This window comes from Nothoprocta perdicaria, unplaced genomic scaffold (assembly GCF_003342845.1).
Source record: "Nothoprocta perdicaria isolate Ctin4 unplaced genomic scaffold, notPer1 scaffold_208, whole genome shotgun sequence".
NCBI lineage: Eukaryota > Metazoa > Chordata > Aves > Tinamiformes > Tinamidae > Nothoprocta > Nothoprocta perdicaria.
In genome coordinates, this window is record NW_020455294.1 from 650,495 (window position 1) to 678,097 (window position 27,603).

Below are 27,603 nucleotides of genomic sequence, written 5' to 3' on the forward strand. Positions count from 1 at the left end.
AAACATTGAAATGGAACTTCTCAAGGTAGCCTTTATGACAGTTACTGTAGAAGGTGTCTGTTGTATATTTTGTATGAGTGGATTAAATTAATGGATCAGAATTGCTAAAGTGGTATACGGTATTTATGCACTTGAAAATCTTGAAGCTTGAAAGTCAAGTTGKTGTTCCATATGATTCATAGTAGACATTCCAGGAATGTGCGTTCCGTGCTCTGGGTGTCCCTGCTGGAGCAGGGGTTGGACTGGATGGTCTCTAGGGGTCCCTTCCAACCTTAAGGATTCTGTGAAGCAACATGGGCTGGTTGGGGAGCTTTTCACAACCTGTCGTGTCCCAGCCCCTCAGGGATGGTCTGGGCCCACAGGAACAGCCGCTTGCTCAGTCTCCAGAGTTAAGGGAAGGAAGCGTTAGGATAAGTTGGAGCCTCGCTGAGCACTCGTCCCTTGGACAGCCCTGCTGGGAAAACAGCAGCAGGAGCAAACGGCTTTGGGAGCATCCATTCATCTCCAAATCTGGAGCCTGGATTTGCTCCGTGGACAAATGTGAGCGTTTCATTGTGCTGTCAGGTTCCTGACTGGTTTTAGTTCTGCAGCTGGCCCTTGTCTCATCCGTGCTTTCCATGACCACCTTGTCCTGAGCTCCTCTCTTCCACAAGATTTCTCTTTGCCTCGATGCATTTGGATCCCCACGTTTCTTGTCATGCAGACCTACAGCTCCTCAACTGCATTTCACATAGTATCTTTCCGCGTGGGAAAYGTGCTGGGTGAAGCTGTTGTAGAGCTGACACGGTGTGTGCTAATTGCCTCTTGCTTCCCAGGCCCTTTGGAGGTATCTGTGTGTTTTATTCCAAGTCTTGAAGGACGGTAATGAAATTGTGCTGGATCAGCCTTGTTTTGGGTTTYGTTTGGKTTTTTTGGGGGGAGGAGAAGTTTTATTGTCTTTGAGGGGACTCCAAGCTCAGCAAATACATGTGACCCTGCACGAGAAGATCTCCTGATGTTTTTATCATCCTAGGGTTATTAACACACACAAAAAGGAGATGGGCATGGGCACTAGCACCATACCTTCTTAAGCTCCTTGGGGCTTTGGCTGCATCTTGCCATTTGTGCAGTATTTGACTTCTTTTAGATGCTGTTGCAGTAGAAATGAGAAATGGAAGAAATCGTATGTGCAGAAGGTCTCTCGTACAGTATTGTCTGCATACTTTCACATGTGTGTGTCTTGATTTGTCCATTCTTTCATGTGCTTGCTTCATTCATGCTTCACAAAGGCTGCAGTTAAATATAAGATATTGATTGAAGGGAGAGATAATTCATTTATACCTTTGTTATCGGGTATTACCATTTTCAACCGTTTCTCTTCCCTTTGATTCAACTGCGAAAGTGGGATGGGACACAGAATGGCCTCATTATTGCAGGAGTATTTCTCTGTTCCCTGCAATGATTCCAAAAGCTCTTGCACACTTCATCAGTATTATTGTAATTCTTTGGCTGCAGGATATTTGGCAGCTGTTGCACCCCACTGGCAAATCCTATTCAGACTTCACTTCCATTCACCATTGCCATTGGAGAATTGATTTCTCTCTCCTCTGCTCTAACCTTTCCCAATTCATTTTGGCTTGTTCAATGTGAAACATTTTAATTTCATATCATACAGCCATTCAGCCCGCMGTCCTTTTTTAACCTGTCACCAGGGTAACAGCATAGCATGCTTTCTCTGGGCAATCAGGTTTGTATTTCACATGCTTAATGTTGCATTAAATGTTTGCATTTTGTTTAACCCTCTTAAATACTGCGAACTGGGCATGTATTTTGCAGGGTAATGAAGTCTCTGATTTCGGTGACAAGTCGTCATAGAAATTGCCTTACTTGAAATTAAAAAAAAAAATCAGAACATGAATACAGTAATGAGAAGATTATTAGTAGAATCCCAAATGGCTGAGCAAGCAAACAGCTATATAAAGGCAAAAATATTTTTCTTCTGGAAAAAACCTTCCAGAAGCTTATATTATAAGCCTTCACTTAACAATTATTTTTATCTTTAATTGCTCTTGTTAATATTACATTTGCATTAATGTAAGTAATGCAGTAATGTGGCAGATACATATGTGGAACTGTAAGCTGAATAGCAAGCAACTTATATAGACAAAAATTGGAATTTAATAGGATGCTGCAGGTGACTACAGAAGACAGAAATGTTAATTGTCTCTTTCTGCTGTTCATGCAGTCATGGCAAACAGGCTGCATCCATGTTTCTGGGAATAAAAGTAATCCTGGATTTAATGTACCTTGCTGTGGGTGATTRCAAAATWAAATAAAAWATATATATATTTTTCRTAAGTGAAAAGGCATTAGTGTTTTGTTTTCTTCTTTTCTTTTTAACCTGTGACATTACAGGGTAAGTTCTGCTTGGCTTGGTGTATGAGTAGTGTGACTAGGGCCAGCTGCATCTCCCCCACAGCTGACTAGAACTTTTAACAGTCTCTAATAGTCTTAGTGTTCAGAAATCTGTATCCTCCATTGCTAATAACCATCAATCAGAAGTGGTCTCCTCTCAATGATATAGGTATAAAAGCTATGAAAACAAATGTATTTCATTTAATCCAACTGAAACTGCTATGAATTTGCAGCCTAGCGAATAAGCCTGGGCTCTGACCATTATAATGCAAACATTAATATCTGTCTTAGCACTTTGGGATACTAATTTTATAAAACTTCTCTCTGCAAAAGAAATCAAACATATCTGGCACTGTTAGGAAAAGAAAGCAAACACAGAATATTTGCATTGCTGCACTAGCTGCAGTCTTAGTTTGCATTTCACATAGCTATCTGTTTTGAGAAAACAGCTGCTTATTGCAGATCAGAGCCCCAGGGCTGGCTTTGTCAGAGTTTTCTTTCAACGACATTCAGCTAACTRGCATATAACTGGGCTAGTTTCTTCTATTAATTTTCAATTGCTTTCTAGTTTCCTTTTTTTTTTTCCTCCCAAGTTGTACTATAAGCTACCAAATATTATTACTTGCCAAAAGAGGCTTGGCAGTGTTTTGTTACTGAATTTGGCCAAAAGGAGCCAAACATATGGTAATAGTTAATTTATTGGCTCTTCTAACCACAAGGGAACTCTTACAGAGAGCATATTACCTTTTTATCTAACATATTTTAAATAAAAGAGCTGTTGGCTTGAAATTTGATATGCCAGTATGGAAGCAGACCTTCGGTGCAGTTATGCTCAATTCAGTCTTGTTTAAGTAAGATTAAAAGTGCAAATGCAAAAGCCTGAACTAAGGCTTCTTTCTTTTCACTTCTAGAGAGTTGGGTCACCTCTGCATTATTCTGATCGGTGGCTTTAGGTGCAAATGTTGAAGAAATGCTTTTCAGGAGAGAATGAGACCCACCTTTCCCTCCTTTCTGTCCAGAAGTCTTAAGAGATTTTTTCATGTGCTTGGTAGGGCAGTTTATGGTGTATCCTGGAAAAAAAGCCTGTATTTTTGGCTTATATTTCTTTTCATGAGTAGAATCCCCTACCCATTTGGTGCTCTGTGTCAAGGTGTATTTACCTAATTCTAGCAGAGGAGGTATTTGAGAGGCAGCTTTGCTGATTGTTTCTCTGTTCAGTACCTGGAACTTGGATCTTTTCCYTAACCTTGCACACTTCAGCCTCAGCAATCACAGAATCCCAGAGTGGTTGAGGTTGGAAGGCAAATAATTGCTGATGCACATTTGCTTCTTGTGGCATCATTTATTTCCGTGTCAAATCCCAGATTTCAAGTCACCTCTGTCCTGGGCACTGCAATTCGCCGCTATTGCTGTTCCTGGTGTGGGAGGCGCTGTGAGCTGCGGCCCGTCGCTGTCGCCAGCTGGATTGAGCTCAGGGATTGTCACAGCAGCAGCGCCAGGCAGGGAGCACAGATCGTCTGGGACAGTGAGGGTGCCAGAGCCCTGGCACAGGCTGCCCAGGGAGCCTGTGGAGTCTCCTCTGGAGATCTTCCCAAGCCGCCTGGATGCCGCCCTGTGCCCYGTGCTCTGGGTGTCCCTGCTGGAGCAGGGGGTTGGACTGGATGATCTCTAGAGGTCCCTTCCAACCTCAGCCATCCTGTGACTCTGTGATTCTGTGACAGCCCTCSCACACAGGAAAGGACTTTTAGAGAAGTTGTGTTGGCTCTTGGGCGAGAAGGTGGGAGAAGGAAGAGAACTTCTCTTCCTTGGGAGAAGGCAGTCTCCCAAGAAGCATTTGGGAAGTCTGGAGTTCTCTAGAGGGAACGAGCTGTTGTCCGTGGTTTCCAGCAGCAGGAGTGGGAGAGCACAAGGCACGTTGGAGTTGGAGGAGAAGCTGAGAATTGTTTCGGGATGTCTCCCTAAGGTATCCTCTGTCACCAGCCCAACGCTGCTTCTGGAGGTGCATTTGTAAAATCCTCTGGCTCTTCGTTTCTTTACTGATTACTTGGCTTTTCATCCAAATGCCCTGCAGTTCCTAGTCCAATGGACAGACACTGGATCAAAATCACTGAAGGGTAGCATGTACCAAGCCATGTTTTGTACAACTATTTTGTTTTACCTCTCCAAAATCYGTCTATTTTTCCTCTGTGAGAAGAACAGTGTGATGTTCTTTTGGAGCATCCTCTTGACAGTAAACTTGTTTGCTCGTGGTTGTTTTTGGAAGGGGAACATTCAGAGAGAAGTTCAGCTTTAYGTATCGGCTTACCGAGGAAGACGGGACAATATTATCTCTTTAAACAATATGTGTAATCATTTAAATTATATAATGATCGGGTGTGTGAGAAGTCATGCTTGAAGACAAATGTTGCATACAGCATAAAGAAATGAATATATATGGGTCTGTGCCTCCCACACAGCCTGCAGAAAAGGTACCGGGCAAAATGTGTGAGATCAGAGGTCTGGCTTCTTCAGAGTGCGTGTGATTCAGCTGCTCACAACCTGAGGCTGGGTTTCTGTAGCCCAGGCTTGCATTGACTGGGTAACGTGATAGAGATGACTGTCTCCAAAGGGTAGTTCAGCCCCTTTGAGGTCTGGCTGTGGAGACACCTTTCCCGTTCCGTGGGTTATAAAGGGAAAATAGGGTGGACCTTTGATGGCTAAAGCTCTGCAGTGTCAGCGCTGTCTGGAAGGGAAGGGTGCCCGAAAAGACGCGTCGAAAGTAACGTGAGTCACTGGAGCTCCAATATGTGCCATAATAGACCAGGCAGGTAGAATTAATAATTATTTTGTGTCATCCAATATGATTTAATTTGTTTTTCCTCCTTCTTTTTTTGCATCTGCCGCTCTTTAACAGACTTTGTATTGCTAATTTGTTATTAAATTGTTCCATAGGAATCCTGGGTGGAAAAATAGAGAACAGAGCTTTAAAATCTGTGGAGTGTCCCAATTTTTACATGATGGGGAGAGGGAGTGACCGCTGTGTTGCCTGTCTCAAGCTGGCCCTAGTTTCCCTAGCCCGGGTGCCGTGATCCGGTTTGTCTGAGTTTTGGTGCCTGTGCCGTAGATGTTTGTGCTGCTGTAGAYGTTTTGTTGCTGCCAACCCGGCACCACTTCCTATCTCTGCAGTAAAGAGGCATCTTTAGATGCTGGGCCCCAGCTAGGAAATAACCTGCTGTTGCAAATTAGCCGCTTTCCAAGGCCTGCTTGCTGTGCTATGGCGAACGGGATGTCAGGTGAGGGAAAATCTAACCATGCTTTTCTGGGCTTGTTCAGCATCCTCAATGCCCACCCTATGTATTTACTGCATTAAGCCTTGTATAGAGCAGAAGCTGTAGAGCATCTGTGAGTGGTACAGCTCTCTCATGGAAGTGGACGCGTTGGCATGAGGTGGTCAAGCTCTTGGACACCCTTGCCTGGCCCAGCGGCCACCACGTGCCCAGGGACCGGGTGCCCAGCTCCGTGCCATGGGCTGAGCTGCTCTAGTACCGTGAAACCCCGCGGGAGTCTGCGGCAAGCCTGCTGCAAGTGTCTGCTGCAAGCGTATGAATCCCAGGATTCATAAAACACTTAATAGGTCTCTTCTTTAAATAATAACCTTCTGGATACTGCATTAGCGACGGGCTTCAGAGAGAGTTGGTAACATACAGCTATGGTGAAGTTTGGCAGGAAGACTCCGTATTTCTGGCAGAATTACCTGCTCAGGAAAATCCAAGGCTGCTCTGTCAGTGCTGCAGCCATCCTAAGTCTTAAATGAGACACCTAAATAAAACTACTCCACACAGGAAGGGTAGCGTTCGTTATGTAGTTCTTAAACATAAGTAGTTCTTAAATACAACCYCAAAATGACGTGTGGAGGTGGCATTCTGTAGAAACTCTTTTCAGCTTGGCTCTGAGATTTTGTTGTTAGTGTAATACACGTTATCGTCTCTCACCACTTTGCATGCTCTCGTCCCCGTGGGTCTTGCAGGAGGCTGGTGCTCCTGCTCCTGGTGCTGCTGCCAGGTTTTCTTCCGTGCCAGCCTTGTTGTGCTGCCTTCCCTTTCCCGTGGCTCCAGTACTCTCCTGCTCACGATGTAGCCCTTGGTTTAGCAGATCAGGTGGGTGCTGGCAGGGTGCCCTGGTGAAAGGCRGCGTTCCAGTGAGACCTTGCAGCCTGATGGGGCGGATGCAGCAGGGAGTGCATGGCTGCGAATGCGTGTCCCTGCGTATGGAAAAAGGATGCCTTCATGCTCTAGTTACTTAGGCTGCTGGATTACTGGCAGGTGCACAGGGAGTARTATGTGCAAGATGATACTGTGCAACAGGGTGGATAAAGCACTGGGATGTCAGGCCAGGAGTTTTTCCAAAATGGAAGTTTTCAATTTGATCCTGTATTTGTGTTTGGTCCTCCAAATGGACAGCAAGATTTTTTTTTGGAAAATCCTACACTGTCGAACGTTCCTGTTGCTTTCAGCTGAGAGAAGCTGCCAGGAGCTAAGCACCAAGTAACTTCTGTTACTGTGACAACTAAATACAGATCTTTGAGCCTCAATTTAAATCTCTGCGTTGTTGCTTATCTTTTATACTATGGCCTCATGCCACATTTACAGGGCAACAAACAACATTTACATAAAACAGTGAATTTATGGCTTTGAGGGAGTGTAGCTGCAGAGGGTAAGACCAAAATACCTTTGTGCAARTAGAAGATTCTTCGTTCTCAAGTGCAGCAGTGCTGAGCCTTTGTGTTAAGCATGAAGTGTTTGTCTTTGGGGTGGGCACCGGGGTCCCTCGGCTGGTGCTGAGGGGCTGGTGCCCTCATGTCGCCCTACGGCTCCGTGGCCTCTCCTCTGCCCTGCCTCGCATCCCGAGCATGCCCGAGGCCGCCCTGCAAGGCACAGTTGATGGAAGTGGTCGGGACGTTGCCTCAGAACCTCCCCCAGAACTGAGCTTGGTGCTTTAAGCACTCGTGGTCTCGTGTCTGTTGGGTACGGTCTCGATTGCCCAATATTCTCCAGAGCTTCCATGCCTGAAGTAGGAGACTAGCTGAGATTTTGCATTCAGGACAAAGAAAGGGCAGGTTAAGGCTGTCAATGAGGTTGAATTCAGTTTTACAGCAGTTGATGGTGACTACTTGGTGATTAGTAGGCTGGAAGTTGGACAGATTTCACTGTTAGATGATTAAAACAAACCAAACAGGGAATTTGTTCAGGGAAAAAAGATCAAGTACGCAAAGTTGTCTCGTGGATAAATATGGAATTGAACAACACCGGTGTTAACAAGTAAACAATTTCACCTCCACTTCTGTATTAGTAGTTTATGGATTGCTTTCTACTTGCTTTTAACATGCAGAGGAAATCTGTAATAATCTAAAGTTAATGRATGAAAAATGAGAAGCAGAGCGTTGTGTGTGCTGTCTTAGTGCAGGAGCTGGCTGCTCACAACTGTGCAGAGATGCATGTGAGGGTCTTGCTGCTCCTGAGTGATGCTCATGGGAGAGCTACCACTTCACAGAATCGTAGAAACTTCAAGGTTGGAAGGGACCTCTAGAGACCATCCAGTCCAGCCCCCTGCTCCAGCAGGGACACCCAGAGCACGGGGCACAGGGCGGCATCCAGGCGGCTTGGGAAGATCTCCAGAGAAGGAGACTCCACAGCCTCCCTGGGCAGCCTGTGCTAGGGCTCTGGCACCCTCAAAGGAAAGGAGTTCCCCCTCATCTGGAGATGGAACTGCCTGTGTTGCAGCTTGCACCCATTACTCCTTGTCCACCACTGAGAAAAGCTTGGCCCCCTCCTCTCTACAATCTCCTTGCCCCACGGCAATCACTTGCCCCACAGCGTCACTGCCCTTTGTACCTGGTGCTCCTTGAGCATTTAAAGAAAGTGGCATAACTATTTTAACACTATCCCCAAGTATCTGCATCGTAAGCAGACTGATATGTTTCCTTGTTCAAGAAAAACAGCAATATTGGTATAGGGTTTGCCCTCTTTCTTTTGTGTTTGTTATAATTTTTTCCAATCTTGCACAAAACCAAGCTGAAAACAGAGGGTGCAGCAGTGAGTGTTTCGGGGACGGTTGTGACCCAAACTGCTTCAGAGGCGGAGAAGGAACAGCCTGAACCCTTTTCTTGATGACCAACAGATTCTTCCCTCTTCTAAAGCATCTGTCTGCGTAAGTCAGTGTTGTTGCCTGGTGTGATTAGAAACACCTGTGTGCGGGTCGCTCTTACTTTGATAAACCCTTTGCTGCTTCAGGAAGGGGTCAGAACAGAAGCAGGCCTGTAAATTACCAGGAAAGTAAATGTCTTTTCTCTGCATTGGGAGCTCGTGATTCGAAGCTTCCTTGCTTCCCGTCTCAGAAATGTTTGCAGTGGGACGAAGAGCAACGTCTCTTACCCAGCGTTAATGCTTGCAGCATTTGGGCTTTTCCGGGAGGAATCAGGTGCTGAAGTAAGGCCTGACGCGTYGCGGGCGGACAGGAGCTCCAGAGCTCACGTCTCACACCTATTTATTTGTAGCCTGCAGCACCGGGCGCTGCTGGGGTCTGCTGGCCCCCGTGGGAGCCCAGCCCTGCCGCGTGGGGCACGGGCAGCCCCTTGGCTGCAGGGTCTCGAGTCACTTAWATAAAGGGAGGGCAGGTCGGGCCCCCGGTTGAGATGTGGGGAGCGAAGCGCCGCCGGGATCTGCTTTAAGTGCTTGGGTGTTTTGCAGGCTCTGGCTTCCCTGTGTCGTCATCCCGTGTTCCCAGCTGGCTCCTTGCYGTGGTCGTTAAAGGCGCTGGGGGTTTCCAGCGGCCCTTGCGCCCAAGGAAACGCTCCCAGAGGCTGCTGGTAGTGGGAAAGGAAGTATCCAGATGTACAATGTTTTGAATGAAAGCACAATTCGCTCCACAGCAGCCTTTTCAAGTGCTTTCTGTTTACCTTCCGTGTTATTTAATATTTTCCAGTGGTCACCATGCAGATTGAGTACATGGGCATAAATCTGCCTATTTCTTTTTGATATAAATTCAATATGCAAGCGATTTTTTATCGAAATCCATTTTGACAGAACCACAGAGTAATTCTTTCAGCCTTTGCCTGATCTAGCAGAAGTTTCGATTTTTGTATGACATAGATACACCTATAATTTGCTGTAATGATGGTGCATTTTCATCCCCCTGCTGAAAGGCATCTGTGGATACAGACCCATACATGAGCATATGAAGAAGGCAAAGCGCCCGTGCGATGCTTACGGAGGAAGGCAGCTCAACACATGCAGCAAACGTGTGTGAACGCCGGTAGAAAATACCTCAGATTGCTGACGAAAATATTCCCAGATTCTTAGGGTCCCTCCACATAATTTCTWGTTCTTAAAATAATCCTGTGGAAGGGCCGCTTTTATCTTCGCTGCGCGGCGCTGAACTTTAATGTTGGAGCGTGTTGAAAGTGCTCGCTCGGAGAGCGCGCCTAGATGGGTGTTTTGTTTGGCAGGACACTTCGGGAGAGAATTCCTTTAATCTCTCCGTTCCCTGCTTTTATATTCAGCTGATAGTTGAAGGTTCTCTGAAGGATATTTCTTTATATGTGAACTTATTAAACCAATAATGCTCTGAAGGGGGGTGGCTGGCTTCCCCTTTATTTGTTAGTTTTCTTTACATGATAAGATAGACTCTTGAGTTGCTGAATTTCTACTTGCCTTTCCTGAAGGCGTTTTTTTTTTTTTAGGGGAGGGAGGTGTGTGTCGGGGGGAAGAAAATAAGAAACAATTTATATGGTAGATCTAAAGTTTCATTAAAATTGCTTATGCCCTGTCCCAGGCATTTTAAGTGGGCCATCTGTCTAAACATCTCTCCATTTTTTTCTGATCATTTCCTCGACTTATTCATGAGCCATGGGAGGGCTCCTTTGTAGTCTCCATGTAGCGGGTTCAGCCTGCCCCCACTGAATACATCTATGTGCTTGCATAACATATCTTTTCACAGTGCTGGAAATTCTCTGAACTTGCTGCAGATGAATGGCCCACTTTCTGAAGGTCCTTTTTTTTTTTCTCTCCTCCCCCTGCAAAGATTTGTATGCAGAAACTGACCTTGGTGGCTACAGAACCCAGCACATTATTCTTGATCATTTTACAGGCCGCCTGCTGGGCAAGTTATGATGAAGGATTTCTTAATGATTCTTTGACCATTAACATTGTTTTAAATCAATATTTCACTTTTATTTAACTGCTGAATAGGTAATTGCACAATGGAGAAATGCCTCTGCCGGGCATCTTGGAAAGGAGGTTTCAGCTGCTTCRAGTCCCTTCAGGATGGGAGCGTGTTGTGATAGTTGGGGATGGTTTCCGTGTGTTTTCTAGAAGTCGTGGGCAGCAAATCCAGCAGAAGTGGAGGAGCACCCGGGCTGGAGCGCGCAGCAACCCGCGCGTTGGGCTCGATGTGGAGAAGCTCCGCTCAGCATCGTCCGTCCCGGGGAGCCCCCTTGCCACAAACTGCGGGAAACGGGAGGGTTTAGCGCATCCCTGCTGGCTGATGGGCCGCTGCCGACCCGAGGCCGAGCTGCTGCCCGTCTGGCTTTTGTGAGTGCCTCTTTTCCCCGGCTCGTTATTCCCTCGACTGGGATAGAGAACGGTTCAGCCAGCGCCATTCCGCCGTTTTGCAGGACGTGCGCCCGGATCTGCAGCTTTTAGCAACAGGGCTGCTCCCCACGCCGAGAACTCGCRAGGGAAGCGGGAGCTACAATAGCTGCCTTGTTGTAAGGGAGCTGGCCGCGTTATTAGAAAGTATCTCTTTGTCGTGGCAGCAGGGGTAGAAGGGACATAAGATGCTGTGCAGTGTGTGAGATGAACTAGGAGGCTGTAATAAATGGTTATTAGTCTATAGTTAACAAATAAAGAGATGTAAAAAGAGAYACGCTCCTTTTTTTGCTTGCCATACTACTAAAATATTTTTACAACTCGAATAGTTCRTAGTAGTGCCCATCACTGTGCTCTTGTTGCCCCTATTGCCCATGAACCTTCCCTGGAAAAGGCAGCTCAGAACCACCCGTTCCTGCATGGAAGTTCAGCCCTTCTGCCCCCCTGCCCTTTGCCTGGTGCGCGATGCTCCTGGAGGGAGAAAACAGCGCCCGGCTCTTCGGGTTCGCTCGGTGCTCCTCTCCTTCCCAAAATTGTATCCCTTCCTGCCCGTCCTCCGGTGACGTCCCCGCAGAACGAGAGTAGCTGCAGTGATGAGACTTCACTGGCCGAAACGGGGAGGAGAAAGGGGGTGTGTGGGGAGCCCTACAAAAGAAATGCTGTGCAGATGTTGAGTCTGAAAGCTGAGAAGCTCTTCAGCAGGAGATGCCCACCTTAAATGCCTCACATCATTTACAGTGCTAGAAAATGCATTATTTTTACTTTTAGTWTTTTTAAAAATSTTTTTAAAAATATAATATTTCAGGYCARWAAGTAAAATTTGAAAATTGAAATTTCTGCAAATATACAGAAATTCAAGTGTTTTCAGTCAACTAGTGGAAAATCTATCCAGGAGTCCAGATGTCTCCTCTTTGGAGGAGTTGGAAGAGTTTTCAGCCAAGGAAATAACGTTGCCCAAGAACAAAGAGATTATTTCCTATGCACTCGGACTTCTTAGGCATTAAAAAAAAAAAAAAAGAGAGAAAAAAAGAAACCTTTCTTATCCAGATGGAAACCTCTCTACTTCTAAAGCACTTCACAGACTTGATAAACTTCCTTTCCTGATCCAAGTTTTCCCCAACTTGTACTTTGTGATCTTATGTGAAGATTTTCTTTTATGCTGATAGAACGGAGTCTAGTCTTACGGACTCATTGGTTTGAAAGRAGTTGATTTTAGTGAGAGGAGCCAAACGTGGGGTTGTCATCAGCCAATTTATATATCCATGTGAGTCAACGTAGCTGCAGAGCCGCAGAGAGTGGATTGGCAAACCTGAGAAATGTGGGAATGCAGCAAAAGGGGGAGAGCAGCCCAATCTGCAGCGTGCATTGCTCTCGGATTCGGCTCTGGGCCTTGCCCTCCTGACCACCAGTGCTGCCGGAGGGGGAATTGTGTGGCACTGGGATCGTAGCCGTGCCTTGCAAGGGGCACGCATCCTGTTTGGAGATGCACTCGACAAAGCTCAGCAAGACGGCACCGAACAAAAATAATCCCCGCTGGAGAAGGAGGCTGGCCTGCCTTTGATGGCCAGCAGCCGCGTTCGGGGGGTCGCTTCCAGGCAGACGCGACGTGGGGCAGGGCCGGGCGGGCGCCTCGCAAGGGGCCTCGGGCCGCCGCTGGGGCCCGGCCTGAGCTGCCTCCTGAGCCCAGGCCTCAGCTCGCGCGCACTCACTACCAGGCGGCTGGAAGGCGCCGAGGCCTGCTGCCCAGAGCAGGACTTGGGGGGCCCCAGGATGGCCCAGAAACCCAGCGCGTTTCATTCCCAGCCCGGCGCGCTGATCTTATCGGTGGGATCAGGAAGGACAACGCGGAGGCTGCCGCCTGGGAAGCGCCGGCCTTGTCCCCCGTCAGGAACTGCCGCATGGACAGCGCTTCCCGTCAGCCAGCAGAGAGGAGCCCCGCCATGGGGCACCCCTAGGCCGTGGGCTTATTTGTTCCTTGTCCCTGTCCTAGGGCAGAGGGTAACTCGTGGCGTGAGGAGCTGGGGAGCGGGGTGTCGTCACTGTCGCTTGTGTGGGAGCTTTGTGGGGAGCGATGGAAACCGCGCTGGAATACTCAGGGAATTTTGGTGTAGGCTCTGCTTGGTATGGATTTGGAAGGACTTTTATGGAGTTATTTCCTAATAAATATATATATATACCCCTACTTGTCCAGCTGGTATATTTAGTACTTCCATTTTCTCCTGGAGGCAAACTGTGAAGCAGAATTTTTAGAAACTACTTGCTTGGTATAAGGTGCCTTTTCCCTAAATCAAGTAACTTGTGCCTAAATTTTAGGTTCCTAAAAATCCAACATTCTCAAAGTAATTGCCTAAATTCTTTGCTAGTTGTATATTTTATGCGTGTCTTAGGCAGCCGTTTTCTCCTGCTGTGGCCTTTGGAGGGAGGCCTCAAAGGCTCTTCTCCCTGTGGATCTGACAGAGGACTTTGGCAGAGGTCTGGTGCCCTGGAATTCTTAGCAGGCTGCATGCAATAAAATTCAGGATCGTGTGTATCCACGATCTGCAGTACTGAGAAGTATTTGGTTCTAGTTTTTGAACCTGGAGTCTCCCCTAAAATAATGTATAGAGGAGCACGGTCTGCGGATGGTGAATAGGGGAGCATTACAGCAGAAAATATTTTTAAGAAGAGATCTGTATGGAATGATCTTACAAACTTCTTATAGAGAATTCTAAACATTGAGTCAGCGTAGAAGAAAAGCCACACCAAAACAATGTGCCTTTGTCTTAATGGAGTTTGAACTTCACCGCTCCTATTTCATTGATTCATTTTTTTTCCTCCTCAGGCCACGCTGGTGCTTGCTGACCTTCCTGAGTGGTGTTAAGGCTGCTCCTCAGGAAGGCCTTGTCACGTTACAACAAACTAGAAGGGAGCCGAAGTTAGGATGGGGATAGTGGAATCAAAAGTTAGGAATGAATGCGTTCTAAACAGAAGAGCTGCAAGTGGGTTGGTTCTGCTCCGAATCGAAAGTTTCAGGTTTGATTTCTGTGCTGTCAGGTTTGATTCTTTAAGCTGAAGAGGAAGTTTCTTGTATTAACTGGTAGCGAGTGCACGCACAGGCTGCTGCAGCAACGGGGATAATCCTGCATATGGGTTGTGATTTAGCATGACCTATACTTTACTGGAAGATCACTGTAGATGAAATAATATCAAAAGTATATTATAAAGTGAGGCATCCCATTTGTTTGGCCCTTTTTTTTTTTTTTTTTTGGTCTAATTGGACTTTAATTAAGGCTTCCTGAGCATGAGATGAAAGGGGCAGTGATTATGCTTTTGCTTTCAGAAAGCAAGCTGCAGCTCTCACTGTTGGCATTCTTCTGCCAAACTGCTTTCTCATCTGCTTTTCATCCTGTTTGAACTAATATTCTGCAGCCAGCATTGACTGTACTCAGGGGCCTCTTGTAACTTCATGAGTTTACTTGGTGTGTGAAGACCAATCTAGGCTGGTTCTCTGGGTGCCTTTTCTCCTAACATACAGAAAAATGTATCCAGTAATTTTTTTTCAAGTATGCTCTCAGACTGTGTCCATAGCTAATAGTATTTTATATCCTTCAGGACCATGCTTCTGGTGAAAATGGGCGAAGCAGGGAATTTCTCTTAAAAATTCTTCCTTTGCCTTTTTCTTTCGTAGAATTCCTCTTGCTAAATCACAGAGAAGTAGCTGGGAGCTGTCTGTGAATCTAGAAGATGGAGTTTACCCTGTGACCGTTTCAAAGAGTGACTCAACTTTTTCTGTAAGTTCAGCTCATTTTCTGGGAAATTTTATGGATTGGGACAACGTGTATTATTCCTGACTTCCTCTATAAATCTCCATCTGTTCAATGTCCTAAGTTAGGTGCTTGTTTCATCTGTAGCAGGCCTGAATGTGAATTAAAAGACTAGCTAGTTTTTATTCTGTTCATGTCTGTGGAACACTTTGGTATCTATTTGTTTTTTAAATTGGTTTTCTAATTGACAACCATGTTTAATATTATGTTTAGAAATAAGGTCTTACACTTGCCTTGTAGGTATTTGAAAGCAAGAAAATAATTGCCACGCTAAAAGAATTACATTGGCTTAAGTTAGGGATTGAAAAAGAAGGTCAAACAACTGAGCGAGATAAATCTGGAATGGGTCTACTCGTTAGCTCAATGGTAAACTATATGTGGGTGTGGTAATATGTCAACGTGCCAGTATTTTCTGATGTGCCTGGAGCATTTCAAACACATTTGTATAAGTTACTGTTTTGTTTCTTCTTATTTTTTTTCACAAATCTAAGATGATTTGTAAATCACTTAATACTGTCAGCATTAAAGGCAGAAACATGTTGTTGYGAAGGTAAGTTTATAAAGGGAAATATTTTGTAAATTGGTTAATGCTAATTCCACAGCCAAGCTGAGGCTTTTAAAAATGGGTAGTTGGTTTGCACAGTACCTGACCCTTAGGCAGAAGTTGTCAAAGTCGTTTTTTCTTAGAATCATGAAAATGCAGGACTTATTAACTCAGGAGTTACTCAGTGTACCTTTGACAGGTGTTGGCTGTTTCTATCAGCCTCCATTGAAGAAGTTTCTGCAACATGTTCTTTATAATGTTATTTTATGGTCATGATGTTTACACCTATTTCACACTCAGAATCATGAAAGTCCTATGAAAAATGACATTTGGACAAAACCCCAGCAAAGTATTGTCTCAGTGATTTCTTTTTGCCTTGCTCTACTGAAACTTTTCCAAAAACATGATTTTCAGGTGAAATTGCTCATGTTTTCAGGTAGCTATTTTCACTTACAGGAACTGACATAATGAATATTTAGATTTTTTTCTGTCTTTGGCCTTAGTGGAGCAAGCCGACAGCTAGCAGATGTCCTTTTTTACCCTATCTCTACCTCTGTCATCATATATGCCACATATTACCCTCAGGATGGCTGTGAAAGCAGAGTGCAAGTGGAGACCAGGGATGCTTTCTGTTCCCTATGGATCATGCAGAAAGATATGGAGAAGATCAGTAGTCGTGGTCAACATCTCTATGATTTTTTCAGTTTTAAGTGTACTTACCTTAAATGTGAAAGAAGGTGGTCATTTTTGGGGTAGCTGTGATTTCTTTTAGAAGCAATTTCTTGAGTTCCTTAGGAGCTGTTTGCTGAATAATGTAACACTGTTGTTGTTAATCCATTATTGTAACGTACAGCAAAGCATCAATCCCCTTTCCACGTTACAAATCCATCTGTTTTGCAGTTCCAAATGGGAAGAGGCCCAGGGTGCTGAGCAGCCTTTGAAACCACAGAGCACCCTCAGGCCAAAGGCAGCAAYGGGTTAGGAAGTCAAAATGTGGGGCCAACATAAAAAATTGAATTTTATGTCAAAATAACTGGAAGGAAAAACGCTGCCTTAGGTGGTTGCTCAAGAGTTCCTGTGTCTTGCAGCGAAGTGAAGCCTGGTTTAGCCTGGCACGTGTTAAAGCCTTTGGTTTGTTATTCCAACAGCAACACCTCCAGTATAATCAGGTGCTCAGGCAATTCTTTTCCTTTTGTGCTTGTGCTGCAAAGAGCAGAATATAGTAAACATGGCAGCCAGAACTTTTGAAAATATTATTCAGAGCTTTACAGTGGAAAAACAATACTCTTAGAACTTTAAAGAAGAGAAACCAAAGAGGAGGAAGGAGAAATCTTGTTCCTGAGCAGGAGGCGTAACGTACCATCAGAAGCAGCGGGAAAACTCAAAGCCTTCTTTAGGAACTTTGCTGTCAGGAAGGCAAGCCTCGCTTTTGGAACGAGGATGTTGGCTTTTCCCTGTGGAGCGGCTGCGAGGCGGCCCCCGCCTCTGTGGCCCTGTCCCGCTGCGGCCCGCGACAGGGCGCCCCGCATCTGTAGGGCAGCGAGCGCTGCCTTCCCCTTCCCTGTTCCCTTTTCCCTACCCTGTTCCACGTTCCCCGTTCTCCTTGCCTGTTTCTCTTTCCTTTCCCCCTTCCCGTTTCCCATTCCCTTTCCCATTCCAGGGTGCGGCCTTGGTGTGTGGCCTTGCCTTGCGTTTACCATGCGGCCTTGCCCAGCATTTACCACAGCGACTCTTCCCGCAGCGGCTCCCTCCTTCTCCTCCTCCATAGCTCTGGCAGCTGAGCGCAGCCTTTCCCGCCGCCGGCCCTGCTCCCTGCGCTTCCCCTCGGCGCCTGCCTGCGGATCCCTCGGCAGTGTCGCGCTCTGGGGCTCCTCTGTGGCTTCCCTTCTTTATTGTGGGAGTCTGAATGACCTGTCCGTTGCTAGCTGCTGTTTGTGGCTCCCTAGTTTTTTGGGATTTGGAGTTTTTAACCATCCCTTTTTTGCTGCTTTATTAGCAGTGGCGGTTGTTGCTGCCAGCTGCTCTGAACACCTCAGAGACCTGGTGTCCCCACACTCAAGGGCTTAGAAGATACAGGGTCCCATCTGAGCAATACTGTTTGCCTGGAGCAGTACAAACAAACAAAAAGGTTTGTTCTCTTRTTTCCAGTGGAGTCTGAAGAAGCTTCTGTCAATCCTAATTTTCCTGATCCTCCTTTTAAAATAAAGGTAACTCTTACTAATCAGAAGGCAGCAACGCATATGCTAGTACACCACGTCTGTACAAAACCAGTGTACTRGAGCTTTCAGAGTGAGGCAGTTGTGCCTGGTGTTACCCTCGACTTAGCAGTAAATATTTTGGCAATTAAAGGATTCCAATGAATCTTGACTGAAGAATTAAAAGTTAGCTACTTTTGTGAAAACTTTCCTGTGTACCAAGAACGCATCAAACTAAATTCATGTAAATGTCTGTTGGTTTTCCTTTTTTCCTTGTCCTGTATATTACCTGCTGGATGAAGCTGTGAAAGGACTGCTTATCATTCAGCCATTTATGGAGGACACATGATGGGATTCTAGCCTTAGGTTAGTCTTCTTCTCGCACCCATCACTTTTCCTTTCTTCATTGGAAGAAAAGATCCTACAACCAAGATTACTGCTAAAATGAAATTTGAAGGAGAGTACCCTGCTTTTACGTAAGACTAACATCAAAGAGCAATAAGCAATCCAGAAACATCCCTCCATGAGGCTTGGGAATCTTCCTGTTTGCTCCAGTTTCAGACAGGAATCTCATTTATCTTGCCCTTTCTGGTCAATAGAACAATCTGGCTGTGAAATGTTTTTATTGATAAAGAAAGACCTGACGCACTTGTGCTGCTGAAGGTTGGAGACTCTTCTCCCTTTTACAAAGCCTTAGTATTCTGCAAAGTATCCAAGGATGGGAGAGACCAAAGCAAGTGGGAAGCTCCATATATTGAGTGTCGGTGGTTGCCGTGTGGTTTCTCTCCACCACATTAACTGTCACTTTATATGTGACATCCTGTGCTCTTCTGAGCTGGATACAGACCACCAAAGCTGCTTGGRTCCATGTTCCAGTGGCTCTGCTGCCTGCTCAAGGCTGGTGGGGAGACCCTTGGCTACAGATGGGAGCTCTCCTTCCTTCCCTCCCAGCCGCATCGTGAGCAGCTCCCAAGCCTTGGAGTGTGGAGCTGAAGTGCCAAGGACAACCTTGAACTGACTTTCTGCAGTATGGATGAAATGCAGATATAGGGAACATTTTTTTTTCTGTGAAATAATACAGTTAAAATTCATAAGAAGAAAAAACAGAAATTGCAGGGGATGTGAGTGGCCTAAACAAAGGAGGACACAAGTACAGTGGACCAGGAATCTTTTAAGGTTCTATTTATTGGATCCCCCACTCTGTAATTTTCCCATCACAAAGTAAAAGGTTTGGGGATGAACAAAAGAATGAACGATAAATAATTACATGACTGTAATGCAGTCCTTTCACTGCTATAAACCACTGCCTTTACTTTCTTCAATATTCTTCAGTTTTATTTTTTTTTTCCGTGGTGTGAGTGTCACCCAAATTAGACAACTAAAGAATTGGTTGAATTAGTATCTTTCCGGTGGAGGAGGATGTAGGGAAGGGGATGGGTCATCCTGGGTTTTGGCTACACCTCTCTGCTTTCAAAAAAGCCCTGGATGAAAAGCGATTCAAATGATGGATATCAGCAGTAAGTAATTACAGTTTAGGAGCTACAGTCGTGCTTCCTTTTATTTGAAGTTCACTGCTGTATATATGGGTTGAGATCCTAATTTTAGCTCAAGGAGGAATTTGTAGCTGCATATTTTTCTGCAGCAAGCTGAATTCTTCAAAAAGATTCTGTTGTAGTCCTTTTTGTGCCTGAGCCTTCGTTATGGCAGCAGAGTCCTCTGTCTTGGGAACACGTCGCTGTGGGTCTGCGCGATTCCTCCGCGAGCGGCCGCTGTCGGTCGCCTCTTCCACGTTATCAAGCAGCCCTCTCGGCCCTGCTCCTCTCCGCAAACAAGTTGTGGGTTCTTTTCTTTATTTTTCTTTTTTAGCATAAGGTGAAATAGTTCGGAAGCTACTTTGAACAAATGGCAATTTGATACGTTTCCAAAGAGGTCTGCATAGGTCAAGCCCTGAACGAGGGGAACTAGAGAGAGCTCRGGTGTTTTTGTCAGATTGCTACTAGAATCTGCTGTCGGGTTTTTTTTGCAAAATACTGGATCGCTTCCTAAATTCAAATTTGAGAGCAAGGACATACAGTGCAGACATGAATCTGTGTGGAAAATGTCGTGAAGCTTGTCCAGCCCAATGAAAAGTTGATTAATGAATGTTTTAAATTACAGGGAAAAGGAATGCTTTTCTATTTCTTCTTCAAAAGAAGTAAAGAACCTACTAGATACCGGTGTAGGTAGGTAGTTATCTTGAATATATCTTAACATTTTCACGATCAAACCTATTGTATAGCAAGTAAATGAGAGCAAACAAGCACAGATCTAAGGCATTACAAGTTTGGCCTAGATTTAAATTTATTATTTTTAAAAGTACTGTCATCATTATTTGAATACATCATGTTTCATCAGCATGGAAGGAGTAAGTAGTTATCTGTATGTTTTAATGTAGCCAAGTATATCTACTTACTATTAAGTTTTTACTTCAAATTAAAATGAATACAGCAGAGCTCTTAAATATTACATTTGCTGCAAATGTAATGATATAATAATATAATTATTGGTTTTAGATTTTATTTAACCAATGATATAATTGGTTTTAAAATTAGTTTGGGAAGTGTTTTCTTCGGAAAATCTCTTTTGGGGAAGAAAATACTTGGGAAGAACCATCCACAAAGCAAATAGCTGCAGTAAGCTGGAAGTATGTAAAACATTAACTATAAAGAAGGAATAGTATAATATGAAATCATAACAGTGATGAAGTTGCTGTAAGCAAACTTTCTCCACATTTAATTCATTAAACACAAATGTGAGTCAAGTAGGAACACAATTTTTGTATTCTCTCTCATTTGTGCATGTGAATAATGTGTTCTTCAAGCTTATGGTTCTAAAACTAATCATCTTGTTAAGAGAATCAATAAAATACTAGATTTGTTGTTACTAATAATACTTGTGCTTTATATTTTTGGTAGGGTCCAGGCACATGATAATATACAGCTGACTGGGCATGTAAAAGACACACGGGCTGTATCACTAGGGATGAAAAGCAAATACTTGTAAGAATTAAAGATAATGAGGGGCAGACAGATATTTAAATTAACATTCTCAACAGAAATAATTGGAGCTTTTCCTCTCATTTCAGAAATATAATTATATATCGGAATATGATATGTTGGTAAACATATGGAGTAAAATATATGTTTATTACGAAGTCCTGTGTTAGTTTGATCGCAGGAAAACTGCACATGCAAAGGCACAAGTGGAAGGGGCAGATCTGTTAGGCAGTCCTTACATCTGTAAGCAGAAAAGCTTACCCTGCCCTTTAGAAAGGGTTGAATTTACCTGTGCAATAGCACACACATTCTCAGTTGCATTCCTGGGGCAGTTGCATGAACAAAACCTTTCACAACCAACTTTTGCAGGGCTGGTGTTTCTAGTGAGCTTTTGTAAAAACACCTTTGTGCATGGTGAAGATATTTGGTGACAGAGGTGCCACGTCCTGCCACAGCTGGTTGGGCTGTCATTTAATGCAACACCAAATAGTTTCTTCAGTGCAAGGGGCTGATCATCTTAATTCAGTTAGTTTTGCTTAGACTTGAACTTCAAATTCATGCATTTAATTTAACTAATGAAGGATTTAAGAAATAGCATGGATAATATACCCCAAAGCGCATCACTTTGGGGCATCCGATGCTTTCTTCTGCCTGCCTGTTGTCGGCACTTTGTAGTTGTTTTTTCTTTAAATGTGTCTGAATATGTAATCCCTTTTTGAAGAATTTACTATTGAATGTATATGAAAAGAAAAAAAGGCCCAGGTTAAAACAAATACAAAATCCTCTCTCCTTTTAAAAAAAGTGGTAGCCTCATCTGGCATTGCATAGTGATATCGTTATTTAATCTCTTTCAAAGTATACAGATACAACTGCCTCTTTCTTGGCTAGAGAAACATAGTGCTAAATCTCAGATGAAATGCTGTCTGATGTATCCCTGTACTTTTGAGGTGCATAATGTTTATTTTTATATAGTGCCTAAAAGCACACAGTGTAACTCAACTGGACGGACAGTAAACTTGCTTTGGGGATCTTCTGAGTTGCAGAGCTTCCTTGAGTAACCCTATTGAGCAATAGAGGCTTTTTCTTTTTTCCTTAATTAAAGCTTAGAAGAGAGAGAGAGCTTAGAAGTTGGGGCAAGTTGTCCATGAGTCATGAGCAGTGTTATGTAAGATGTAGAAGTGAAAAATGCTTAGGCATGTTATTAGGTGTTCCTGCTTTGCTTGTTTCGGGCTTTTCAGGCTCTCGTTAGCCTGATGGTTACGTGGGATGGGCTGGGACCATCCAAGTGCATGTTTGCTGTGCAAAAGGAGGTGGTTGTTACGGCCCTGTGCCAACTTACTCACTAAATACTGAATAAGCACATAGAGAAAATGGCTAGGGTTGGTAACGAGAAAGAGTATGACAAGTGATGAATTTTATAGTTTTAATAATGTGCCTGTCTCTTTGGTGGAGCGTCGTAACGACTTGGTGACAGGAGCTGTGGGGTGGTCTGTCTATCATATTGCCCCTTTCTCAGGGATTTGTGGTTCTGCTTAAAAACCCGCAGTAACCCTATGGTCCGGCACGGGTACAGAGCCTGGGAATGTTTGGCCAGAAAATGCCACCAAAGGTCTGCAAAGTTAGAATACCAAACACTTTAAAAGCAGATAAGGTCTGTTTGGGTATTTCCATGTTAAAGCCATAAGCCTTATTAACCAGGCTGCTTTTCATTGTTTTCGAGTTCTAAGAGGACAGAAAATGAGTTATTTCTGTTACAATGACTACTTCTAAAGTGGCTGAAGACTGGCTAGGACAGTGACTTCAGTTTTACCTAACCTAATGGCTTCATACAGTGAGTTTCTGTGATATGAAAATCGGCTCTGCATTCTGCATGGGTCATGATCCAACAATTCCAGGAATTCCAGGCGACAATAAACTGGAATATAAATATCTGTAACCATGCAGAGTAAAGACATACCATTTTCCTTTCATGATAAAATCTCCTTTCTGGTAGAACAGCACTTACTAGGTCCTGCCACCTTTCCTTTAAAATGGTCTTTTGCTATAAGGTTGGAAAGTTGACTGCTGTCTTTCATGCATTTATGTGCTGTGCAAACATGAGATCCTGCGCTACAATGATCATATAATTATTTTCAGGTTTTTAAAAACAATGCCGACATGGGCATCATGTGGATTCTTTACCATCAATTTCACAGCCAAGAGAAGTGGAAGGAAAGTCCAGCCAATTCCTCCCTGTCTTCCCTGAATCTCCTCCCCAACCCCCTCCCCAAATTCATTTGTGGAATGAATAGATTAAAAAACGTTGTGAGCTCCTCCTGCTGGTCCAGCGGCAGCAAGAGATACAGTTAAATGCAGCAAATGTAAGGCCTATTGCCAGAAAGCACTAGTTAACTCTGCAGCTCCTGGATGGTGTTTCACCTTTATTTTTGTCCTCTGAGCAAATCTGGGCACATTTAAAATTCAACGTGACGCTCTAGTTTGGGATCTCTTGATGCTTTGGCATAGAGGGGAGCTCTAGGGTCACTGCTGCTTTGAGTGGCTTTCTTACTCTAGATTTCCTTGCTGCTTTTTTTGCTTCAATTTTTAAGTAAGCCTGACTGTTAACATTAATGTAGCTTTGGTGGTTCATGAAAACTAATGCTGCTGTAGTGGATATATGTGCATCAGCTGTGACTAAATGTTTTGATGTAGTCTTCTCAAAAGATAGACTAGAAGAGCTTTCCTTTGAAATATGTGAAGCAGTTTGAGACACAGCTTCTCAGATGGATCTAATTAGTCTTTCATACGGACTGGATGTCCGTTTGTTGCAGCTGAATTCTCATTCCATTCACCCATAACTAGAAACACCTCGCTTCAAACGTGTTTCTTCAAAGAAAGGAGGGTTTAGGGTTCCATGTTTTACTGCTTTTTGATGTTGGTTTCCCTTTAACTGAGAAGACCTTGTGTTTATACAACTGTTATTATTAAGGAAACATAGCTTTGTTGGTGAGAGTTCGGGTGGTATCAGTGTTGGCTGCTGGTACAAGTCTGAGATCTGTGGAATAGRTCTTGCTATAGGAGACTGGTGGGACAGCTGCATGCCGGGCTAGTAAGCTCATTGTAAGGGAGGCTGGAGTGCAAAGGGGATATTTTAATAAAGCCAGGGGACCTGGGTTGTCAGAGGGTCAAAAGGAAGGTTAGGACTGCAAGTCATCAGGCTCATCAGTAAATAGTAGTTCTGTTTATTATTTATGTACGGTAGCAAATAATACAGTAGCTCTGTGGCAAAGAGTATATAAAAACTGTAGTGATGATCTGATTGATCCCTGCAAAATACCCAGTTAATGATACTCAGATACCACTGTGGTTGATGCCTGAGGAAGAGGACTCAAGGAAGGGGAGGTGACAGATGCTCTGTGTGCATCTGTCCCCCAGGGCTGCCCTGTGGTCATGGTGTCCCTTAGGCTGAGGGGAATCAGGCAGCAGAAACAGGCTGCAACTGCTGCCTGTGGCTCCCCGCTCCGCAGCAAGGGAGCTGAGCTGCGTTGCCCCTCTGGTGACTGCCATTCACCATCTTCTCTCCCCTGTCACGTGAAGGGCAGCGCTGCCGCCTGCCCCGCGCCGTGTCGAGGACGCGGCGGTGGGAGAGCGGCCGCCTCCCAGGTGCTRGAGGAGACCCAAGGTGCTCGGGCAGCTGCGGAGCCCACTGGGCTGCCAGCAGCGCCGCGCCGGCGGCACCGGCGGCTCTGGGCGAGTGTCTCTTGGGTCCCCTTGTCCASCGCAGTAACCCGGCTTCATTGCAGGTCACTGGAAAGCCCTTTCCTGTCCCTGGTCTCTCCTGGCCGTTCCTTCTCTSTTATCCTTGCCTGGAGGTCACCTTCCACTCTCAAGTCCTTTGTTCCTCACGTAGCCACAGGGCTTCTTCACAGAATGGTTGAGGTGGGAAGGGACCTCCAGAGATCATCCAGTCCAACCCCGTGCTCAAGCGGGGACACCCAGAGCACGTGRCGCAGGGTGACATCCCGGGGGGTTTCTTCATGTCCCCTATTTGTCCTGTGAGAAAGGGCAGCAGGACAAGCAGTGGYGGCCTGGCCAGCCCAGCTGATCATAACCAGCTTCTCTGTGTCCTTCCAAGAGATGAATGGAGGCACTCACTTGGCTCCCTTCTCTGGGCAACTCTGGTTTTCATAAAAGAATTTTAATATGTCTAGTCTAATAATATGTGTAGTTATTATCTTAATATGTGTTGGGATTCTAAGGGACTTAAAAAGAGGCATTTCTTTGCCAAAAGAAAGGAGCAAAAGGGAAGTATCTGAGCGATGCTGGCCAGTAGTAATGCTAGGGAAAGGGTTAAAGAAAGAGAACAAGATTGTTCTGAATGCAGGAGGCCGGAAATATGTGTAAAATATTAAAGTTGAGTTGCATCGCTGTGTGTCATGCAGTGAATAAGAAAGTGATTTAAGTAGTTGTGAGCCACTGTCAGTAGATTATTTCCTTTTTTTTTGGAGAAGGATGTAGATCTCAAGGGTGTGCTGTACATTGCAATTAACTGAAAACCAAGAGAGACCTATAGCTACATAGTTCTGAAATTACCTATTATTTAAGGCAATATTGTGTGCATTAGTCAGTATTTCAAAGGTTACAATTCCAAAATCAAGCTCCCAAATTTAAAGGATGCCAGATGTCAGGTGTCTGTGTAATTCACATTTTCCCATATATGCATATGCATAGTTTTCCATAATGCATATGCATTTTGCAGTAGTGTTAATTAGGAGGCTGAATGCAGAATCCCTGTGCTGCTCAGCATATAACATAGGTCAGCCCTGGATGTTTTCCATAGTTAGTGTAGTGAAGGAGACTGATGTCTCTAGACCTTTGTTTAACGTGAAGAGGGACAATGAAGGAGGGGAGGGGAGGAAGAGAAAGTTTAATCTTGTGATTAAGGAGGCTCTGTGCTGACCTCTTTGCTCCGTCTTGTCTGTGCCAAGAGCTTCTCAGAGCTGCTGGCCTTGTCTTTGAACTCATGCTTTGTAGGCACAGGCAGTTTTGTGTATTCGTCCTGCTTTGGGCCTCAAACTTCAAACTGGAATCACCACAGAGGTGCTGAATCATAACAGCTGCTAGGGAAGTCAGTAGTATCAAAGCATTTAACATTATAGAGTACAAAAACCTGTGAAATGCCAGGTCCTACATGTGCAGCGTGTGTTTAGTAGGGTTGGTTTTGTGTGTGTGTGTTTTGTAATCTGCTGAAATCTCACTCCAGCTGCCAGACAGCGTGAACACAGTGAAAATAACGTTTCACTCGTGTGAAAGAGTTAAGTATGATGTGCTGAGAGAGCAATGAAAAGCACCAATAAAGAAACTCTTTCTGACAGTGGCATAAGTTGTGAGTAGTGTGAGAGAACAGCTTGGAGAGTAATTTCCTTAATTCCATAATTGCTGAGGAGTTCCTCAGTAAATACAGCAGTAAATACTTCCAAAACAACTGAACCACTGTGTCCAAGTCACTGGAAGCTGCTCAGAATAGATATGTGCAGGATGATGAAGCCAGGTAGTGTTGGCTTCATATCTCAAATTTTATTAGTTCTCGTTTTACTGTCTGCATAAAGTTGTCTGAATGTATTGGCTCTGTGTGTGCATGTCAGAGGGAACAGAGTAAAAGTGCAGTCCTTGGGATCTGTTTCACACTACGTGTCAAGAAGGTGGTGGTCAAGCGTGCAAAGTTCTGCATGTTCTCCTGCATTCCTTCTCCTTGCTGCTTCCTCTTGTCAGTGTCTTTCTTTTTCCCATCTTTTATCCCTTTGTCCCAGTTTCTTTCTTCTTGCTGGTTCAAGTTTCCCCGCCCTGATCTTCAAGCCTGGTCCATGCTCACTGTCTGTCCTTGGACTTCCACTCACTTAGTGGCCAGTCTTGGTTCTCCTGTACAGGATCTTTTCCCATGTAGCTGTCCCTTGTTCCCCTGGCCACCTGTCTTTCCTCCAGTTTTGGATCTTCACCTCTGTTTTTCCTTTCCAGGAGATCCCCAGTGGTTTTGCTTGTTTCCTTTCCTCTCCCATGCAGGCAGTCCAGATCCCTCCCTCACTTAGACCGTTCTCATTTCCTTCATCCCATGTTTTCCAGCTGCTTGGTTCTTACATAGTCTCTCCATGTTTCCATCTCTTTCATTTGCTAAATTCAGTTTTATGCATTTGCTGCTCCTTTTCCCTCCCTCCTTTCTTAATCACTTAGATCAGCAGGACCTGCACACCTTGCTGCTTGTGCCCAATTCCCCTCCCCATCTTTCCTGCAGCTCCTCTACTGACATGGCCGGTCATTCCAGGCTGCCTTCAGTCGTCTTTCCCTCTGTGCCCATTGTTTGTTGCTTGTGCATTGGTTATATATTTATAATATATATATTGGCTTCTGCTCGTGCTTGAGCCTAGCAGGAGTAAGCAGTGAGGCSACAGAGGTGACAGTCTTAATTGGGGACTTATTATTGAGCTGATACTCTGCAATCCAAAAAATACAGTGTCAGGGCAAACAGCGTGTAGTTTTGGTTAGTATACATTAGATACAGGAATTGTCCTCTTTAAATTTAATTTAATAAAATTAAATTAATAGTTAGGTAATTATTCACAGGTAATTTAGTAAATTTACCTGTGAAGTGTGTTGCATGCTACCATATATAGACTTCATTTCTTCAAAATATATAGAACACATAAAATTAAGCAGTTTTCATTAGGATGATACACGGTGCATCCCAACACTTCCACTTCCCAGGCTGCTCCAAACCAGCAGGGAGATGTGCAGACATCTCCTCTCATATAGGAGTCAGCAACGTTGACAAAAGACAGTATTCCTGCTCCTCGCCAGAAATGGGAGTGGACAACCATCCCAAATACTTCTTCCTGACATGGCCCCTGAGCAGCACCTCAGCGCTCAACAGCACCTCAGCACACAGCAGTACCTCAGCACAAGGCAGTACCTCAGCACACAGAGATACCTCAGCACACAGCAGCACCTCAGCACACAGCAGTACCTCAGCACACA

At 44.6% G+C, this 27,603-nt stretch overlaps 1 protein-coding gene across 2 annotated transcripts in view; it reads left to right on the forward strand.

Annotated features, from left to right (window-relative positions):
• Nucleotides 1–27,603, forward strand: part of PCCA (propionyl-CoA carboxylase subunit alpha) — a 252,797-nt gene that overhangs the window by 138,720 nt on the left and 86,474 nt on the right. For both annotated transcript variants that reach the window (XM_026038336.1, XM_026038337.1), the window contains one exon: nucleotides 14,686–14,788. In XM_026038336.1, coding sequence (XP_025894121.1) covers nucleotides 14,686–14,788 — 103 coding nt within the window. The remainder of the gene's footprint in view (nucleotides 1–14,685; nucleotides 14,789–27,603) is intronic.